At 38.7% G+C, this 21,186-nt stretch overlaps 1 protein-coding gene across 2 annotated transcripts in view; it reads left to right on the top strand.

Moving 5' to 3' along the window:
- The first annotated feature begins 1,095 nt into the window (after nucleotides 1-1,095).
- GSPT1 (G1 to S phase transition 1) overlaps nucleotides 1,096-21,186 on the top strand; it is a 32,638-nt gene continuing 12,547 nt past the window's right edge. Inside the window, exons 1-6 of one of the 2 annotated variants that reach the window (XM_054589589.1) lie at nucleotides 1,096-1,664; nucleotides 13,978-14,022; nucleotides 14,143-14,184; nucleotides 14,935-15,159; nucleotides 16,306-16,339; nucleotides 20,447-20,524. In XM_054589589.1, the coding sequence (XP_054445564.1) occupies nucleotides 1,316-1,664; nucleotides 13,978-14,022; nucleotides 14,143-14,184; nucleotides 14,935-15,159; nucleotides 16,306-16,339; nucleotides 20,447-20,524 (773 nt within the window). In that variant the 5' untranslated portion in view covers nucleotides 1,096-1,315. Of the gene's footprint in view, nucleotides 1,665-13,977; nucleotides 14,023-14,142; nucleotides 14,185-14,931; nucleotides 15,160-16,305; nucleotides 16,340-20,446; nucleotides 20,525-21,186 lie in introns of both variants that reach the window. The other variant, XM_054589588.1, reaches the window with a different exon arrangement.

The following is a 21,186-nucleotide window of genomic DNA, read 5'->3' as shown; positions in this document are numbered from 1 at the left end:
CAGAGCCACTTTATTTTCCTACCTCGTACAGCTGGGTCGAAGTATTTCTCTTTTGCTTGTTTTCTTTCCACGTTTACCTAAATGCAACCTTTCAGCGTGAGATGCAGTCAATAAAGTACTACAGGAATAAACTTGAACGAATCCGACCATTCAAAAGAAAACCATTTCAACCTACTGGTGCATTAAGAAGCTAAATACATCAAAATAACCCTATTAGTTGGGTACAGTTGGATGCATCAAGGAATATGGCAATCCTCTGTTTAGTTTGCAAAGAAAGCCCTTGGCCGGAAGGAGGATGGGATGGAAAAGTTTGGGTGAAGGATTTAAATAACTAGTCAAACAGTGAGTCACTGAAAGTTTCCAGTTAATAATACCCTCTGCCGGGGCAAAGCCTCGGCCCGAGAGCTTTACGAGCCACGTCGCAGTTTAAGTTGTAATGTCTCACGGTTTTACTGCCTCTTCCACCAAATGAATACCTAAAATGAAAGACGCTCTGCGTCGGCTTTGAAATGTAGGGCAAAATCTGGCTGGGGAAGGGGAGAAGGAAGGTGGAAAGAGAGAGAACAGGTAGGGAGACACTGAGGCCGAGAAGGCTGCTGAAAAGAGAAGGAAGGATTTTTAGGAGTTGAGAGCCTTTTTTTCCACGTTAGAGCTGCTGTCCATTTTCCAGCATCCTGGGCCTAACAGGACAAACCGACCAACCTCGCGGGCTGAGACGCTCGCAGTCTGCGACTCGGCAGCGAGTCATACCAGGGATTGCTTCTGTCCCTTCCTGCCCCCATTCCGTGACAGGTGGGGCCGCCGGGCGGCCACCAGATCTCCGCCTCCTCGCGCTGCCTGCCGGGAGCCCTAGCGGCTTCCGTTTGCTCCGGACCCCGAAACTTCAACTCCCGTCGGCCCCGGCAAAACCGCATCGGGGCCGCGCGGACGCTGCCGGAACTCGTAGTTCTCTCTTCTTCCGCGCTACAGAGCCAGCAACGGGAACGCACAGCGCCGAAAACTACCGAGGTGAAGGTACGGGTGGCGGCGAGAGGTCGGCCCGCGCCTGGCGTGGGGTTGGCGCTGAGGCGGTCGGAGGTGATTGGGGTTGGGTGGGAGGGGATTTGCTCGCACACACGAGGAAGGTTGAGCTGCCGCTGCGAGTGCAGAGTCGGGACTGGAGCTGCCGCTGCGACCACACCAGGGATCGTGTCGCTATCCCTCGGCCCTTCTGCCTCGCTGCTTCTCGGGGTCAGCGCGGCCTGCTCCTTCTCGGCCAGTCGCACCCGCCTCCATTTCCCGCCCTCTCTCCATCACACACACGGCCCCCCCGATCATGGATCCGGGCAGTGGTGGCGGCGGCGTTGGCGGCGGAGGGAGCAGCAGCGGCAGCAGTAGCAGCGACTCGGCACCCGACTGCTGGGACCAGCCGGACATGGAAGCGCCCGGGCCAGGCCCCGGAGGCCCCTTGGCCGCGGCGGCGGCGGTGGCAGAGGCCCAGCGAGAACACCTCAGTGCGGCCTTCAGCCGGCAACTCAACGTCAACGCCAAACCCTTCGTGCCCAACGTCCACGCCGCCGAGTTCGTGCCGTCCTTCCTGCGGGGCCCGGCCCAGCCGGCGCCACCCCAGACTGGCGCCTCTGCCAACAACCACGGAACCGGCAGCGGCGCGGGAGGCCCTTCGGGTAAAGGGTCGGGACTCGGGGCAGCCCTGAGCGGGAGGAAGCCAGTCTGCGAGGGCGGGAGCAGCGGCCCGGGGGCCTGGGCCCACCTAGGATGGGGTGGGGATGGGTCAGGGTCTGGCGGCGCGCCTCGCGGATGCCCGGGAACCTGGGGCCCGGCGGCACGTGGGGCGCTGACAGCGGCGTCGGGCGCCGGCAGTCCTGGGTGGGGCGGCCCGGGGCCGGCTAGTCGGCCTGCGTGGGGTAGCCGCAGCGGAAGGCCGGGCGGGGCGCGAGAAGCGCGCCGGGGACACTCGTGGGGCCTAGGGCCCGCCCCTCCCCTAGAACCACAGTCACCCACTGGAGGTGGGAACCATATGGAACCGAGAGGGGGCGGCGGCGGGTCTGTAACACCAAGTCTAGAAGTGAGGGGCAGAAGGAGTCGGGAGTCCGTTGTGTGGGCGTTGAGAGGTCAGAGAAGTTGGGGAGGACGAATGCTCCAGTTTTCCCTTCACCTTAGGCCTAGGAGAGAGAGGGTCTCTTGCTGCGATTTCCATTATTGAAACTGTAATTACGTGTTAAATATCTATGGGCACCGAACCGGCCTGAAGGAATCCCAAGATGCATTGCAGTCTTGTGATCTGGCCGAAACTGCTGGCTGTCAATACAAAGATCTTTTTTCACCCTTAGCATTTTGTAAGCTTGTAAAGTTCACAGAATATCACAAAGTTAGAGTTCTTCACTTAATATGAGTAGGAAATTGTATTAATTTGTGTGACCTTTTTCTTAAGCGGGGCTTGGACTTTTCTCCGTCGGTGACAGGGTTAGAATTTTCAGTGAATCAAAATCGTTTATCTTATTCAGGTTGCTTGGTATAACTAATTCTCTTTTCTCTATGTTCATGTGTCAGTGTTTCGTCTATTCAGACACCAACATTTGTTATAACAATAGTCACGTGCTGTTCTGACAATAGGTGGTAGACAAATTTTCAGTGATCTCAACTTCGCTCTTTAAAAATCTTCCTGTATTTAGTGGATGCTTCAGTGATAGCATGCTTTCAGGTACTGATTTTGTAGGAATACTAAGTGAAAACATAAGTATTCTCCCTATATAAAAGGTGCTTATTTTGGGAACTGTCAATATTGGCTTAGAGAGAAAAAGGGCTGAATGTCCTTGCATTTTAGCCCGGGTATGGAACTGGATCATAGCCGTTCCCGGCAATTTGTGAGAGCAGATTGTTGATTTCTCTTTTAAGTTCTTATTGTAGTATTTCTTCGATAAGTGGACACCATAAAAGTGCTCTACTTTAGTTTCTCCAGAAACTTTAGCTACAGTTTTCTCTCTAGAAGCAAAGAGAGACTTTGGAGAAACACTTTAGCAAGTATGTACATATATGAGTACAGTTTGGATTTGGTTATTCTATTGACTGGTATTTCTTTTACTTGTGTGGGGTGGTTGATGTTTTCCCTTTGAGCAAGGAAGTTTAGCTTTTATTTGCTTAGATCAAGCCATTTTGGCTACTTAAACTAGTCCACTTACCAGCTCCTACAAGAGCTTGTTTGCAGTGCCTTACCATGCAGATCCTTTTTATCCAGACATTTTCTTTTTCGGCCCTCCCTCCTTGCTCTGGAGCCAATAGCACAACTCTAGTTGGACCTATTTCCAGCCTATCTATCCATCAGCCATCAAGGTACAGCCATCCTTAGAGCAGTGGTCTGGAATGGTGGTCACTGTTGAGTGACTAGGGATTTCATTACCTCTTACCCAGGACAGTGTTTCCTCTTCCTGGCATTTGCCAATTTGCAGTTTTACTCTTAATCCTTTTCTCTGTTGTCTACTGGAAGTTAAAGATGTAAAAATGTGTAGGGAAGTTAAGAAAAGTCCCTACATTATGGTCAACTTTTTCTTTTTTATCAAAGACCTACTGTAGTGTTAGAGACTTTACCAGCTGCTTCTACAGAATATCAGTTAATGTTGGATGTCTATTGAAAAAGAATGGATTTTTAAAATTGCGGCCCTGAGTTATGTGGGACTTCTGTATTGCATGTTCCAGCCCATTCAGGTCCATAAAATACCATCAGAGCAGAAAACTATGCCTAGAGAAGCAGCAGGGGGGAAAATGGAAATAGCACTTAGATTGAAATTTACAAAGGAGGAACCATAAAGTTTGCAATTTTTTTTTATAGTGAGGAATTAAACAGGGGGGCCAACGTGTTTCTTTTTGTTATTAAGCCATAGCAGAAATCTGCGGTGTGTGTTTTTAGACTGGAAACCAGGAGAGCTCTTGAAGTAATCTAGAGATGCAGCACTAGAATGAAAGATTTTTAAAATACGTCTGTCTAGGATAACATGTCATTTCTCTTGAAAACAGACTAGTTTCTCTTCTCTCTTTTTCTCTTTGAAAAATCTGTAGGGGTGTCTCAATCAGTAAAGGAAAATGCTTTTAAGTGATTTTTTTTTTTTTTTTTTTTTTTTTAAGAGGAACATGCTTTTGTACAAAGTGTCATTCACCTTCACTGGAAGGCTGGCTGCTGGTGAGGCCTGTTTCCAGCCATTGCAACTTGGGGTTCAGTGTTGACCAAGAATCTCTTTGAAAATTTAATACAGGGTTCCAAAGACGTGATTGAGTAGAACGAATTCAGGTGTAATTCATTTTAGTTCAGTTCTCTACGGATCCAAGTAAATTGGCTAAGTAATGCTCTTTAAGAAGTCAAGGGTTTTATGTGCTAGAACAGTTTCTATGATAGAATGTATTTAAGTTCCAGTTTGCACCTAGTTCAGTCTTTTTTTTTAAATAAATGAGAAACATGTTTAGCAGTGTTAATCAGGGTCACTTGGTGTCTTAATTCATTTGATCTGCTAATTACAAAATATTACAGCTGATAAACAACAGAAATTTATTGCTAACAATGCTGGAGGCTACAAGTCCAAGATCAGGGTGCCAGTCTGGTTGAGCGAGGGCCCTCTTCTAAGTATTAGACTGTTGACTGCTTGTGTCCTACTATGGCACAAGGGGCATGGGAGCTGTCAGCTGCACTTTTTATAAAGACACTAATCCCATTTTTGAGGGCTGTGCTCTTTAGAGCCCTCCAAAGGCTTCACCTAATACCATCACTTCAGGTGTTAGGATTTCAATTTAAGAATCTGAGGGGTGGGGCACAAATATTCAGACCAAAGCACTTGGATTTTAGAGCAGCCTGAGCTTTGAAGTAATGGTGTTGTGTTCTTCCCACTGTTCCACCCTCAACACCTCTCAAAACTTGCAGTACAAAGTAAATATAGGATAAAACCAGCAGTCCTCAGTAGGTCCTCAGAGGAGGAGGAGGATTTGTCTCCAAAATGTAGCACATTGTATTATGGAATTTGAATTTTAAAGAGAAATGTTTGTTTTGTAGTGCTTGGTTTTTACTGACTGCCTTTTGTGGGGGAGTGATTTTCTTTTCTTTCTTTTTTTAATGATTGAGATATTCATATAACACAAAATTAGCCTTTTAAAATGTGCCGTTAAGTGGTTTTTCATATATTCACAAAGTTATGCAGCAATCATTACTTGGTAGATGCTTGTTAATCACTGAATAGTCTCCAAGGTGACATCCCCAGAATAGAGAAGATACAGAATCACAGTGGTAATGCCTTGTTTCCTCCAGAAGGACTCTTACACTTAATTTTTATTAAACATTACCTGTTGGCTGATAGATAATTTTAGATAGATAAGGTTCTTGGCTTTAGATTTGTTTTCCTTTTCCTCTAAGACTGAAATGCCTGCAATAACAATTCTAATATAAAGGATTTTTCAGGCTTCTGTGCCACAATGAATGGAATAGAGTAGGCAGAGGAGATCAGGGAAAAGTATTGTTCCTGGAGTGTTATTTATTTTATTTTATTTTTTCCCCTAACTGGGCTTGCTGATTATTAGATTATTGGATCTGGGCTCTCGTTTCATGATTTTGCATGCTTGAGTGATTTGAGCAGGAGGGTTTCGGGAACTAGTGCTGTGCCATGTTGAGCAGTTTTTTAAACTGTCAGAAATTTTGATTGGGAAGAAACAGCCTTGGATCAGGTTTTATTTAGTGAGTGAATACATGGCTTTTTGCATTCTTTGTCCTTTATTTTTAATTTTTTATGGAATTGTACTGCATGAAAAGGCAGCAATTAAAATTTATCAAGGTGAGGTAGGGAAATACTGTAGAGGACAGATTTTTTTAAGCCTTGTTACTTGCTTTAGTTTACAGGTGAGGAAATGTCTTTGTGTTAAAATAGTATTGTCCTTCTGGTTGAAGAGAAAGGAAAAAAAGAGATTTAATAACCTTTTGGGGTGAGCAAGCAGTATTAGAAGGGAAATTTTTAGATGTGAATCTCTCTGCTTTTACTCAGATATATGTGTAGCAATTAATGAACTGCCTACAGTATGCTGGATGCTGCTTTAGGCACTTGAAATGACACCACCAAGATGAGTCTAGAAAGGGGTTGGATTTACCCTAATGGAAGACACAACACAGTGAGAGGGCTATACAGAGGGTGTAGAGAGCTTTCAAAGCTAAGAAGAGTCGTTGTTCACAGGTTTCCTTATGTAAATAATTTCAATTTTATCACCCTAGTCATGAAACTAAAGATGTATCTATATTCTAAGTGCTGTGAATACCTTAAGTTTTTTAAGTTTGCTAGGAATTTGCTAGAGTTTCGGATATCTTTTACACTACTTGTCTCTTTCATATTAAAAAGCAGTGAGTTCGGTTATTGTGATTCTGACTACTGTTTCTTTGGGGCATGTTACTTTAGAATTTCATCATTCTACTCATAGTTCTTAGCAATCTTTGGGAAGCAAGAATTTGTTTACTGGTTGAACGTTCTTGATTGTTCTGAGATCCCCAGACTCCTTTGTTGGCTGTCAACTGTTCACTCATACCAAAGCTTCTTAAAAGTTTTGCCTTTGTTTTCAGTAGATTTTAACAAAGTATTACTGGGCTGTGGATATATTTGTTTTAAGGTTTTTTCTTTTTTTTTAATAAATGGCTTTGCTATAAGGAAATTTGGTTGTTACAGTACTCCAAGTTGAACCGGGTCTACATCATAATTCTACTTTCTAGATGAGAAAAAAAGGATTTAAAAATATATATCTTTTTTTTTAGATAGAGGGGAAAGGAAGGGAGAAGGAGAGGGAAAGAAATATTTATGTGTGGTTGCCTCTCGAGCACCCCCCACTGGGGACCAGGCCCACAACGCAGGCATGTGCCCTGACTGGGAATCGAACTGGCGACCCTTTGGTTCACAGGCTGTGGTACTCAATCCACTGAGCCACACCAGCCAGGGCCAGTAAGGACTTTTAAAGTATCTTTCACTAGCCTCAGAGTGGTGACACCAAATTCTAAACCATGTTATTGATGTCACTTCACTTGGAACAAACAGAAAGTACATACTTTAGAATGTCATTGGGGCAATTTCCTGGTTGACTATTTCTATAGAACTCTAGTAGGTTACCATACTACTAAGCAGTCTTTGTTCATCTCCTTTGGGTGGTTGATTCTGGTTGCAGGTTGGTGTTTTTCTGTGATCTTTTGTACCTTAAAATACAGTGGTACCTCAGTACTTGTTTTACATTCATTTTGGAACACATGACAAGTGCCGAAATCGATGAATGCCAAAACCGACGAGTACCGAAAAATGAAGTATTTTCCTTTGCGGGGTGGCATTGTGACTCATACAAGTTGGCAAGTGCCACGAATCCTGAGCAGGTGCTGAGTGCTGAAACATTTTTTTTCTCTTCAGAATGCTATGAGTACAGGGTTTGACTCTGAAGCCAATGAGTACTGATGTATGACTGTATATGGAGTATAAAATCATAAATTAAGACTATTTTTCAGGGTTGTTTGAAAAATACAGTGGAATTTTAGTTACTCTACAGAGTCTGATGAGGCAGATATGTGGCACTGCTTTGGTGACTGAATAAATGAGTTCTTAGAATGTTAGGGATAAAAATGACCTTAACAGTAATACAGTCTCCTTGTTTTTGGATAAAGAAACTGAAGCCTGGAGATGTTAAGTGAATGCCTAAGGTCATTCACAAGAGTTAATGACAGTTGAATCTACAATCCATATTTGCCAACTGCTAGTTTGGTGCTCTCACTACCACACCATCCTGTTTAATAATGGAAAATAGGGTATGCCAAAAGCTAATTGCCACAACCAGTATGAATTTTCTGAGAGTGGCCTTGGAATTTGCCTTTCTTATATTTCATTTCTTTCTCTGATTTTCTGATGTATTTTTTTAACTTACTAGATTTATTGGGGTGGCATTGGTTAATAAAATTACATAGGTTTCAGGTATATAAATTCTATAATGCACCAGCTACATATTGTATTGTGTATTCACCACCCCAAGTCTTATATTTCATTCTTAAAAGTTTTTGTAATTATAATGGGGTTTTGAAATGCTTGTTGTGATAAGTTTACTGAGCAGTTACCACATGCTTAATATGCCCTTATTTTTACAACAACCTCTTGAGGTATCGAGACTTTTGGCCCATTTACAGATAAGAAAATGGAAGCTCAGAGAAGCTAAATTATTGAGGTGGCATCCAGGAATAAATGGAGGGGCTAGGATTAGAATCTAGGTCTGATTTCAAATCTTATTCTAGTAATAGCAACTCTGTTAGTCCTTTCCTTGTGACTTGATATTAAGGTATCTTTAGCTGAGACACTTTTTCAGAAGCTGCCCATGAGTTTGTGGACTATAGCATGGTCTTCATGTCTGTCTCTGTAGTAGCAGAGTGTAATTGTCATAAATAAGCAGTGTTATAATTTAAAGTAGTATTTTGACATTGCTCCTTCCAGCAGTTTAGGAAATGATGATGGAAAAACTTTAAACAGCTCTGTTCACTCTCTGTAGCTATTGTACCTTTTTATTTTTGGAGGGTTAGATACTTGAAACAGCACCATGGAAATTTTATGTGTTTCATGGTCTCTTCTTTCTGACAATGTGCTTTTACTACTTTCCAGTATTGTGTACGGGAGAAAATACCTCAATGTGCAGTTCTGGTAAAGGCTGTATGGTTACCTGAGGGCTAGAGAATTTTTAGTTCTTACTCAAGCTATACTTTAGTATCTCGAACACTGTTTTCTCTACCCCTTCTTAGAAAACTGGCACATATAAAATAGTTTTTAGTGTATTTAATCCTAACGGAAATGTGAAAAACACAGATAAACTCTAGGGATGGTAAGAAAAGTGAAGTAATAAGACTACAGGGAACCTAGTGAGCCATGAAAATGAACAGAAAACTGATGAAGTTTAATTCAGTAAAAATCAATTGTATATGCTATACAGTGCACTGTGCAAACTTGTTTAGACAACAGTAGAGAGAAAAGTCTCCATATATCAGAAAACCACAGTCATTCTGGAAAACTATGTCATAGGGATCAAGAACTAAGAAAATGTATAATACGTGGATACCTGTTATTAAAAGAAGGGTCATATGTTCGAGTTCAGAAAAGAAATCATTAGTCCTTCAGGGTGGTGGGAGAGCAGGATAGAAGTGGAAAATCAGGTAAGATAAGTTTGTACCATAATTGAGAGCCACGTGGCTATTTAAGTTAGTTAAAATTAAATACAATTGAAAATTTAGTTCCTCCACACAGCCATCTTTCAAGTGCTTAATAGTCACATGTGGCTAGTGACTGACATATTACAGCACAGATATAGAACATTTCCATCATTGCAGAAACTTATATTGAACATAATTGTCACAGTTTTCTCAGTTCCATGCAATGTAAGACATTTGTGACTTCTGTGACAGCACTGAAGTTGCTTTTTCTTTTCTTTTTTTTTTTTTTTTTACTGTAATGAACACACCATATAGCTAAAAGGACTAAAAAATTTTAGTTAGGATGGCTATTTTAAATATCACTGTTTAGTGTGTGAAGAAGATTAAAGATTAGTTTTATATCTGAAGTAGTACAGATTTAAATTGCTGATTTATGAAATATAGATTAAGCACTTTTCAAGGATTAGCCAGACATTTGTGATTAAAACATACCTTGAATCATATCATGACTTTCATTACCTATCACATGTATGTTGAATCCCTTTGATCCATGATCAGATCTTTAAAACAAAATTTTTATATTTTCAACAATTGAGGGGAAATCCACATAACAATATTAACTATTTTAAAGTGAACAATTCAGTGGCATTGAGTATATTAAGTGTTGTGTAATTACCACCTCTATCTAGCTCCAAAATATTTTTGTCATTCCAAAAAGGAACACCTACCCATTAAGCAGTTACTCCCCATTTCCCTTTCCTCCCAGCTTCTAGCAACCACCATTCTGCTTTGTCTCTGAATTTATCTATTCTGAATATTTCATATAAATAGAATCATACATGTGTGACCTTTTGTGGCTTGCTAGCTTATGATCAAATTTTAACTAACAATTTAGAAATCCACATTATCATCTGTGTCAAATTACTGTTTTCTGTTAAAATCTTTTCACTTCTTGGCTTAGTTGGGTGAACAGTTGGTTGGAGCATCATCTCATGCAGCAAAAGGTTTCAGGTTTGATCCCCATTGAGGCCTGTATGGGAGGCATCTGATCAATGTAGATCAATGTATCTCACATTGATTTCTCTCTCTCTCTCCACCCCCCTTCCTCCCTTAAAAAAAAAATCAAGCATATCCTTGGGTGAGGATCAAAAAAATACTTTCTTGTTTTAAAATTTGTGGTAATTTACCTAGATTATAACAAGTTTTTAGTCTTCCTTTATCACAAGTAATACTAGTTTCTCTTTTTAATTTGGGTATGACAGTTTTATTCAAAACAGGTACACTCACAACTTTTCCATTTAATTGGAATTGTTCCTTTTTTTGAATACTTGAAAAGGGTGTGTTTCTGAACATGGAGATACCAGTGGAAAATATGAAACCATAATTTCATTACTTGGGAGGTTTACTAACTTCTCTTTTTACTACAGATATGAACCGTGCAGGATCTGAGAAGTCAAGCTCTAATAATGGTCATCTGTTTGCTAATCATGAACAAAAGACTTCGGTCCTAGTAGAATTCTAAGCCCCTGCTCATTAGTAGTCACTAAAATCTGGATGTGATATGCATTATGAATAAGACTAGAGTAGAACAATGAGAGAACGTTGCTTGTGCATATGTGAAGACAGGGTACAATTATATTGAGAAGTTTAAATTTAAAGAATATTTTGCTGTATTTGTGATTTCTCTGGCTCATTATTCCAGAATATCCATTGGCAAACGTTGCTAGCATTGCCATTAAGTTTATAATGTGATCCATCATCTGAATACATGGAAGGCTTTTTTTCCCAATGTAACAAAATTGGTCAACTTATTATTGGTCAACTTTTTGAGCCCTTTAATACCATCATTACCTATATGTGAGGCATTTCTTTTATTTTTCCATTATAGTTTACATTCAATACTATTTCGTGTTAGTTTCCGTTATTTAATATTTCATTGCTTGTGGTACTTGACTCTATCTCTGCTTCTCTGAGCTTTACAAACTTAAGATAAACAGATAAATGTAGGATGTTTTGAAAAATAAAACTGAACAAGATTTTTCATTATGCTGCTTTATGTAGCCATGTGGAAGTGGTCTCATGACTGAGAGTGTCACTGTCCTAAGAAGTACCTTATAGCTTTATGCATGTACAGTATTATATATTTGTAAATCTAAGAGTTGGTTCTAGAACTAGGAGGTCAGTTGTATCTCCTATTTGGTTTTGAAAAGCTCAATTACAGCTCGGGGGCTCTCTTATTAAGTGATGGAAGGGGAGCCCACCATACCAGTTGTCTCTTTTTCCTGCTTTAAAATACTCGTATGTCGTAACTTACTCAGTTTACTTTTACTGACTGATTTTCAACAGAGGCTATTTGAGGAAAGGCAAAGTGGCACTTGACTAATTTGGAAAGCCCCGTTGAGTCTGATATGTCTGTATGGTAGATGGGCAGTGATTTTAGTATTTCATAGGATTTTGATGGGATTTAAGTGAGACAGCAATCAGCACATAAAAACTCACTAAAAATTAGTTGGAGTTAGGATAATTTGCTACCACCTCCACCCATACCTCCAGCACTGTATCAATTTGTGAGTGCTTGGTATCCCTGTCTGGCCCATATAGATACTCAATATACAGAAAGTATCTAGCCATGTACTATGAAAAATAGAGACATTTATTAAAGAATAATCAAGATGCAAGAAACATTGTACATAGGACAATGCCGCCTCAGTCCTTTTCAAAGGAGGCACCTTGGGGCCTTATATAGTTCTCCTACTTGCCATCAGCTGCCCCATATTTTCCTGAATCTCACTGGTGGTCTGAAATCTTTTCCTTTTCCAAGGTGATTTTAGTTTTGGGAAAAGCAGAAGTCGCAGGGCACCAAATCTGGGTTGGAGGGCTGAGTCACCTAGGTGATTTGATGTTTCGCCAAAAAACTGCACCATACGTGATGCTTGAGCAAGTGTGTTGTCATAATGAAGCTGCCAATCACTAGTTGCCCACAGCTGCGGCCTTCTGAGTCCTCTGAATAGTTTCTGTGGAGGAATGTTCCAGCTTAATGCAAAATTTGATGCAGATTTGTTGTTCTACTCGCTCAGTCATTTTAAATGCGATGGCCACACAGTACACAGGCTCACTCGGCAGTGTCTACTGCCCCCATTGACTAGTACAGTGAAGTTGTCATTGTTCACTTACGTACATTTCAGTCCACTCTCCTTGGCTCCTGGGTTACATTGATGTCACACAAACCTTCCTTGTCATAGTAACAATGGCTGAACTTTCTCTGGGCAGACCTTGTATGTTAGTTAATAAAATTGAGTTGATACTCAGTGCATGTTAGGGGGTGAAGACTGTCATTTGTTCATCATCTGCTAGTGCTGGGAGTTATTTAATTGACACTAAACAAATGTACTTTTTTCATTAAATCCTCTAAATCCGATCAGGCCAATGACATGTCTTTTTCGTAATTCCAATGAAATAATTGCTTCTCACAACTTTTTAGTGACAAGCCGTGTTTTAAAGTCAGGAGTCATCTCAATTCTAACCTCTTAGCACTACTTCATGCTGCCTCCTCCATCTCTCAGGTGGCATATGGACCTTATTCACATAAGCACTGCCTGGCTTACTCTCAAAATGGAATTTTTTTCATTACTTTACCCATAAACTTTGCCTTGAGATAGGAAAACAAAAGAAGGTTAATCTATATTATGTCTGAAGTACAATTCCTGTTCCCTTCTAAACCTAGTTCAAATGATATTCCCCCTCCTCAGTTTCTGTTTATATCCTGCTAATCAGTCACATAGGCTGAGTCATCATAAACTGTCATTCTTTCTTCCTACTCCTGTCAGATGATGTGTCCATTATCTTTGCACTTAACTCCATCTCTAGTTTTACTGCTCAGTTACAATGGCATGCTTTCTTGTAGTAGTGATGTTGGTCTTTCTGCCTGTAGTGTTTTTCTATGTCTAGTTCATCTATATTCTACCAGAGAATGATCTTCCTAAGTGATGCTCGACAAGTCACTTGAATCAAAAGACTGTGATTACCCTTTACCTTTCAGGGACAGGAAATTGCTTTCTTCATAATTACTTGGTGGATTCATGTGACCTCAAAATCTTTGATGTCTTTGTGTCATAATTTGCAGATTCTTTAAAGCAAGGTCACTTTCATATTGGAGTATCATTTAGGTTTCAGATATTTAGAAAAATTAAACGTAGTTGGGTATCAGTATACATCTTTTCTAGTGATGTTGTAAGTTGATTTGCAGTATGGAAACAAGATTGTTGCTTGATCTTAGAATTCTAACATAGGATAAAACTGGCATCATTGTAATCACCTTTCTGAGGCATTGTAAGGGCCTATATATTTGGGGGATTTTATATGAAGTCCTTAATTTTATTGGTATCAACTGAAATTTATTCAAGGATCTTGATGATAATGTGATTATGCAATCTTAAAAAGGGCTAATCGTAGCCTTCTTGGGCTATAGCTTCCAAGAGGGAATTTAGAGAAATAATGTGTAATTGTTGAGCAAAATCTTAGTAATTTGATCTGTGCTGGGCAAGAGTACTTTTATAGTTTAAGGAAAGTTATAGTTGAAGGAAAAGTTTATGAAGCAAATTAAGAGAATAAGCATGCTTTTATGAATACCTTTTGCGTTTTTTTCCCCCCAGTTAAACAGACTTCTAATTTCAAAACATGAATTGTCATAGGTCTGAATTATTGAGGCTTTTGTTGTGTTTTGAACTTCTGTTTTTAAAAATGTAAGTAAAATTGGATATATGTCTTAATTTTTAATAGAACTTATTTCTATTAAACAGCACCTGTGGAACCTTCTCAAGAGGAACAGTCATTGTTGTGTGAAGGTAATTTTCTGTGAAGTGACTCTTTTACTATTTAATTTGAAAAAACATTAAGTTATGTAATGGTGTGTAAAGATAGATATTGTTATGTAAATATATATTATATCTCAATTTCTTGTCTAGGTTCAAATTCAGCTGTTAGCATGGAACTTTCAGAACCTGTTGGTAAGAAAATTTCTGACCATATTAATACAGTAATAAGAAACTGTTTCACTCTCAAGATTTAAGGTGCAAATGTAAGTGTTATGATTATTGTAATGCCTACATTTAAAACTGACAATGAGTCTTTGCTATGAAGATTTAGAAAGCAGAACTAATTGGGCATTAACACTGCTGTGATAAATTTAGTGATTGCAAATATAAAAGAATTGAGTGGAGGAATGTTAAAATCAGTTTAAATAGTTGCATCTGTTCCATTTATTGTACTTTGTGAAAAATTTTCTTCCCTTTTGTAAGTTGATTACTCTCAAGGGTTTTATATTCCCAAGGTGATTAATAAAGTTGATGCTAAAGTTATTACCTGCAGAGGGAAAAAAATCTAAATTCTTTCACGTTTTTCCTATGTTATAAAATTTCCCCGTGTTTCTACTGTTAGGGCATCTTGACACTGAACTAACAAGGTTGTTAGGAATGTTAGATTTCCTGCTTACATGTTTGTCCTTATGAAAATGAAACTTTGTTAAAACAGCAGTCTCTCATAGTCTCTGAGTCAAGAGCTCTGATGTCAGCAGTGAGGCCAGCTTGAAAACTATTACCCATTTGTTGTGAAAGATATTTTCTTGCTTATATATCACTAGGCATTAGGAAATGGAACTAAATATGCAAAGTTCCTATTTTTTTTGTTTGAAAGTATGTGTTTTAAAGTATATGTTATAAATCTTTAGAATACTAAATTAAAATGTCTTATTTCAGTAGAAAATGGAGAGACAGAAATGTCCCCAGAAGAATCATGGGAACACAAAGAAGAAATAAGTGAAGCAGAGCCAGGGGGTGATTCCTTGGGAGATGGAAGGCTCCCAGAAGAAAATGCCCAAGAAATGATGGAGGAGGAGGAGGAAATACCAAAACCTAAGTCTGTAGTTGCACCACCTGGTGCTCCTAAAAAAGAACATGTGAATGTAGTATTCATTGGGCATGTAGGTAAGTTACATTCATAGCTCTGATAAGAAATGACCAAAGTTATTTGGTACATAAAACATAGAACATCTTTTTTAGTAACTTAGAGATGTTTAGTGAAACTGAACTATAACTGTCTAGATTATTCAGCTGGCAGAATAATCTAGAAACAACACTTTGTTCTCAGAGGTTGGGCAGATGAACAATTTTAGAACAGCATGGAAACTGGAAGAAAATAAGATACAGTATATTTCTGTGTAATGCATAATTAGTTTATAGTCCACTGATGATGGCTGAGCATATTACGACATCTGTTAATATCCTAGGGAATGTGCCCCTTTTTGTGTGTGAACTTAATTAACCAATTAATTTTATGGTATGAACAACTCTAGGTAGTTTAATTTTGGGGGATTTGAACTGGAAATCTGGAGTCAGTTCGCTGATTTAGCGCCCCCAAAAAACCCTACCAATTTGATGCAGGTATTTAATTACCTGATCTAGCCCCAAAATTGTGAGGAGAAAATAATACAAGTATGTGCCCCCTTTTTTCCCCTTTATTGCTGCCTTCCCCTGAATATGACAATACACTGTTCTCTTTTTTAGCAAGAACTCCTTTGAAATTTGTATAGGAACACTTACCTCTTTGCTAAGAGTGAAGGCAGACTACCTAAATGTAGTCATAGCTCTTGGCTGTTTCTGCTGTTCTGTGAGGCTCCCCTCGGGTAATTTTTATTCTTTTGCTGCCAGGCTCTTAGCTGAAGTTCAGGGAACCAATCTGTTCAAAAATTCTTTAGGTTTTGTTTTTTTTTTTAATCAGTAAAGTAGTTCTAAATCATTTTTGAGCTGTAGGGGGACTTAGCAGCTTCATTTTCCAAGGGAGGACTTAACCAGGACTTACGCCCTAGATTCCTACAGTTTCTGTTGCTTTTCAAGATTTAATTATACAGGGTGGGAGAACAGGTTTACAGTTCATATGGAAAATATAATAATTAATAAATAATAATACAAGAATAAACTTTCATAGTCTCACAACTGTAAACCTACTTTTGCCATACCCTGTATATGCTAAACCATATCTTTAGTTATATTAAATATATACCCTGGTTGGCTTTTTAAAATATTTTTTTACACCTATGCCTTGCATATTGTTGATAATGTTGTTACTTTTAGATGCTGGCAAGTCAACCATTGGAGGACAAATTATGTAAGTATATTTTTTTCTTAATAATAGAGTTAACTTGAATGAATTTTGGGAATTGTAAATGTTCATGAAATCACACAAAGGAGATAAAACATATCACCCGAAGTATAGAAAATTAATAATAATTGCCCCGGTTGGTGTGGTTCAGTGGATTGAGCGCCAGCCTGCGAACCAAAGGGTTGTCGGTTTGATTCCCAGTCAGGGCACATGCCTGGGTTACAGGCCAGGTTCCCCAGTTGGGAGCACACAGGAGGCAACCACACATTGATTTTTCTGTCCTCCTCTTTCTCCCTCCCTTCCCCTTTCTCTAAAAATAAATAAAATCTATTTAAAAAAAGAAAAATTAATAATAAAATGATAGTATCTGTAGGGAAGCCTGATATTAAGGAGTAATTTTTGCAATGTGATTATTGTTAGTATTTTCCAGTGGAGTGCAGGCTGTCACTAAAATTCTTTTGTTTTTACTGTCAGGCTCTCATGTAACATGAATTAAATATATTTCTGAAGCTGTCCTTTAAATTTATTAATAAAAACTTTTAAAAAGTTTTATCTAGGGATATAGAACCAATCCTAGCTTATAGGAAATCTTAGTTTTTGAATATAATTGTGTTTGGAATAATAAAAACCAGCTTTTGAATTTGATGCATGGAGGAACTGGTTTTTCCTTATCATCAACTCCTTAAATTTATGTTGGTTTAATCAAAGATAGGAAGTTTGGCTAACATGCTAATTTTTTATCATAAGTTACCAAGGTATGAAACCACCAAAGACAAAGGATACATTTGATTGGCTGTCAGTAATGTATCCTATGAAAAATCATTTAAGTTAAAAGGTTCTAAATACTTAATGCCTCTTACATTAGACCCATTTCTTCAAAGTGTCACCTGAGCATGCAGGGGTATCCAACCCGTGGCCCATGGGCCACATGTGGCCCAGAATGGCTGTGAATGTGGCCCAACACAAAATCTTAAAACTTTTTTTTTTTTTTTTTTTTTTTTTTTTTTTGCTCATCAGTTTTTCATTAGTGTTTATGTATATAATGTGTGGCCCAAGACAACAATTCTTCCAGTGTAGCTCAGAAACGCCGAAAGATTGGACACCCCTGATAGAGGGTATGTCATCATTGTCCTGCCTTGTCAAGTAATCTTACTTGATAATCTTGCCAGTCATCACTTAGAAGTATTGGGTCCGTTTGCTGTTGTATTTTAGAAGACTGTATATTTTTTGCTTACTGGCTATAATTTTCACTGTTCTTTCGCTGGGATTCTATACCCAAAAGGTAAGAAACATGCACTACAGAAGACTGCACAGAGAACCCATACAGATGAAAGCCGGAACTGGAATTAGTAAAGAGTATTTAAAAATAATCTCACTTTGGAGACTTCCAGCCAAGATGGAAGAGTAGGTAGATACACTTTCCCTTCTCTCCCAACCAAAAGAAGGATAAGAGCCAATCTTAAAAAAGAAAAAGAAAAAAAAGGCAACAACCAGAACTGACAGAAAATTGAACTATATGGAAGTCCAACAACCAAGAAGTTAAAGAAGAAATGTTCATTCTGAGTGGTAGGAGGGGTAGACAGGCAGTTGTGGGGGAGATGACACATGTCAGTGTGGCCGCTGGCAGACCAGGTGGTCCCACATTCGTATTTGGATAAAAACCGTGAGGAACAACTGGGTAGTGAGCAATCCAAGCCCAGAACAGACTGCAGAACCCAGGGTTCCAGCATGGGGAAAAATAAAGCCTCATAACCTCTGACTGTAAAAACCTATGGGGGTTGTGGCAGCAGAAGAAACTGAAGTCTCAGCAGAGTCCGTTTGAGGGGCTCACGGGGTCCTAGAACATATACAAGCTCACCCACTCAGGAATCAGCACCAGGGTACACCTGGAAGAGGGCCATCCACTCGCAGGAAGAGGGGAACGGGACTGAAAACAGGGCAGGGTCAGGGGGCTTCGCCTCTTACAGTGTAACAGGTGCACCAACAAATAGAGACAAAGAAATATGGTCCAAATGAAAGTACAGATCAAAACTCCAGAAAAAGAACTCAGCAACCAGGAGACAGACAACCTGTCAGACGCAGAGTTCAAAACACTGGCAATCAGGTTGCTCAGAGAAATGACTGAGTACAACCACAAAATAGAGTAAGAAGTGAAGGCAATGTGAAATAAAGAAAAAAATATACATGGAACCAACAGTGAAGGGAAGCCAGGAGTCAAATCAACAATGGGAACAAAAGAAAGAAACATTCAACCAGAACAGAAAGAAGAAATAAAAACTTAAAAAAATTAAAAAAATGAGAGGCTTAGGAATATCTGGGACAACTTTAAGCATACCAACATCTAACTCATAGGGGTGCCAGAAGGACAAGAGGGAGGGCAAGAAATTGAAAGTTTACTGGAAAAAATAATGAAAGAAAACTTAACCCAATTTGGCAAAGGAAATAGACATACAAGTCCAGGGAGCTCAGAGAATCCTAAACAAGTTGGACCCAAAGGGGAACACACCAAGACACATCATTATTAAAACGCCAAAGGTTAAAGATAAAGAAGGAATCTTAAAAGCAGCAAGAGAAAAGGAGAGGGTTACCTGCAAAGGAGTTCCCATAAGACTATCAGCTGATTTCTCAAAAGAAACTTTGCAGGCAGGAAGGGGCGGGAAAGAAGTATTCAGTCATGAAAAGCAGGGACATACATATAAGATTACTGTATCCAGCAAAGCTATCATTTAGAATAGAAGGGCAGATAATGTGCTTCCCAGACAAGGTAAAGCTAAAGGAGTTCATCATCACCAAGCCCTTATATGAAATGTTAACGTGACTTATCTAAGAAAAAGAAGATCAAAACTATGAACGGTAAAAGAACAACAAACTCAAAACTATCAACTGAACCTAAAAAACAAAAACAAACAAAGCAAACAACTAGAACAGCAACAGAATCATAGAAATGGCGATCACATGAATGGTTATCAGTAGGGTGGGAGGAGGAGGAGAATGGGGGAAAAGACTCAGGGAATAAAAAGCATAATTGGTAGGTACAAAATAGCCAAGGGGAGGTTAACAATGTTACAGGAAATGGAGAAGCCAAATGCCCATTGACATGAACAAAGAGGGAAGGACTGCTGGAGGGATTGCTGGAAGGAATTGGGGTACTGGGCAGAGGGGGCCAAAGGGCAGAAAAAAATGGGACAACTGTAATAGCATAATCAATAAAATATACTTAAAAAAATTAAAAAGATGGAAAAGATCTCACTTTTGGAAATAGTTTTAAAATATTAAATATTGAAATGAATTAGTAAGACTTAATTGCCTAGATAATACTGTTGGTATCTTTTTTTAATACAGTATTTACATTTACTTTTTTTTAAAAACTTTTATTCTGAATTAGTTTCAGCCTTACAGAAAGGTTACAAAAACAGTAGTTTTCATACACCTTTCATTTAACCTACCCTAATGTTAACATCTTACATAATTGTAGTACACATCAAAACTAGGAAGTTAACATTGCTATAATACTGTTAACTAAATAACAAACCTGTTTGAATTTCACCAGTTTTTGTACTAATGTTTTTCTGTTGTAGAATTCAACATTGCATTTAGTTTTGTCTCCTTAGTCTTTTTCAATGTGCAACATTTCCTCAGTCTTGTCTTTCACAACCTTCATAATTTGAAGAGTGCTATTCACTTATTTTATAAGATATTGTTCAATTTGGGCTGACTAATGTTTTTTACAATTAGATTGAGGTTACATATTTTGGACAAGTATATAACAAAAGATATGTTGTGGTCTTCTCAGAGCATTCAGTTGGGGTAAAAAATGTCAACATTCAGCATGTTTTATTTATTAGTGGTGATATTAGCCAAAATTACTTGGTTAAGGTGCTAGCGAGCAGGATTCTCCACTGTGAAGTTGTTTTTCCTCTTTATTTTGTGGAAGATAATGAGATTATGCAAATATCTTTTCCACTGAAACTTTCATGATTTAATCATCCACCATAGGTACCTTTACTTCAAAGTAGCTGTATTTTTAGAGTTGAAATTCCTTTTTAAGTACTTTAAAGTTTTCCTAATTTCATTGAGTAATTTGTGTTTGCTTTTCTTTTTAAATATTTTCAGGTATTTGACTGGAATGGTTGACAAAAGGACACTTGAGAAATATGAAAGAGAAGCTAAAGAAAAAAACAGAGAAACCTGGTATACTAAATTTTTATGACACTATAAATTACTTTTAAGGAACTGCTTCCCACTCACTGCTTTTGTAGTCTACTGAAATGGTGTCATAAGAAAGGACGTTTCTTTCCTCTCATACTATGCAGTAGATTATTTCCTGATGACTTCAATACTTAAGAGGAAATTTGGAAACATCCAAACATCCAGTAATAAGAGACTTGTTGGATAAGCTATCAACAATCCGTTTAATTGGCCATTTGGTCATTATTTAACTACTAAAAATTACATCTGAAGAATTTATAGTAATCAGGAGTAGAACTTATGTTACAGTAGAATTTGAGGAGAAAGCAGGAAACATAATAGTACTTAGGATATGATCAACTGTGTAAACAATAAAAAGAATGGAAGGAATTATTGACAGTAGTTTCCTTGAGTGGTGAGAGAAAAGGTCAACTTTTTTCTTTTTTCTAACCTGATATATTTTATTTTTAAAAAGTTTAACAATCTTTATCTGAATGGGACATTGATTTTTCTTTCTTTTTTTTTTTTTTTGTTATATTGCTCTGTAAGGGGAAAATCCTACTAATGAGTGCATACTATGAAATACAGCCAATAAGATAATCTAAATTAATGCCGATTATTATGGATGATTTGAACTTAAGTAATTTTTACCTGGCAAAGTAATA

This window comes from Pteronotus mesoamericanus, unplaced genomic scaffold, assembly GCF_021234165.1.
Source record: "Pteronotus mesoamericanus isolate MK-2021 breed Mesoamerican mustached bat unplaced genomic scaffold, CSHL_Meso_final scaffold_167, whole genome shotgun sequence".
Classification (NCBI taxonomy): Eukaryota; Metazoa; Chordata; class Mammalia; order Chiroptera; family Mormoopidae; genus Pteronotus; species Pteronotus mesoamericanus.
This window is presented reverse-complemented; position numbering and strand designations above follow the sequence as displayed.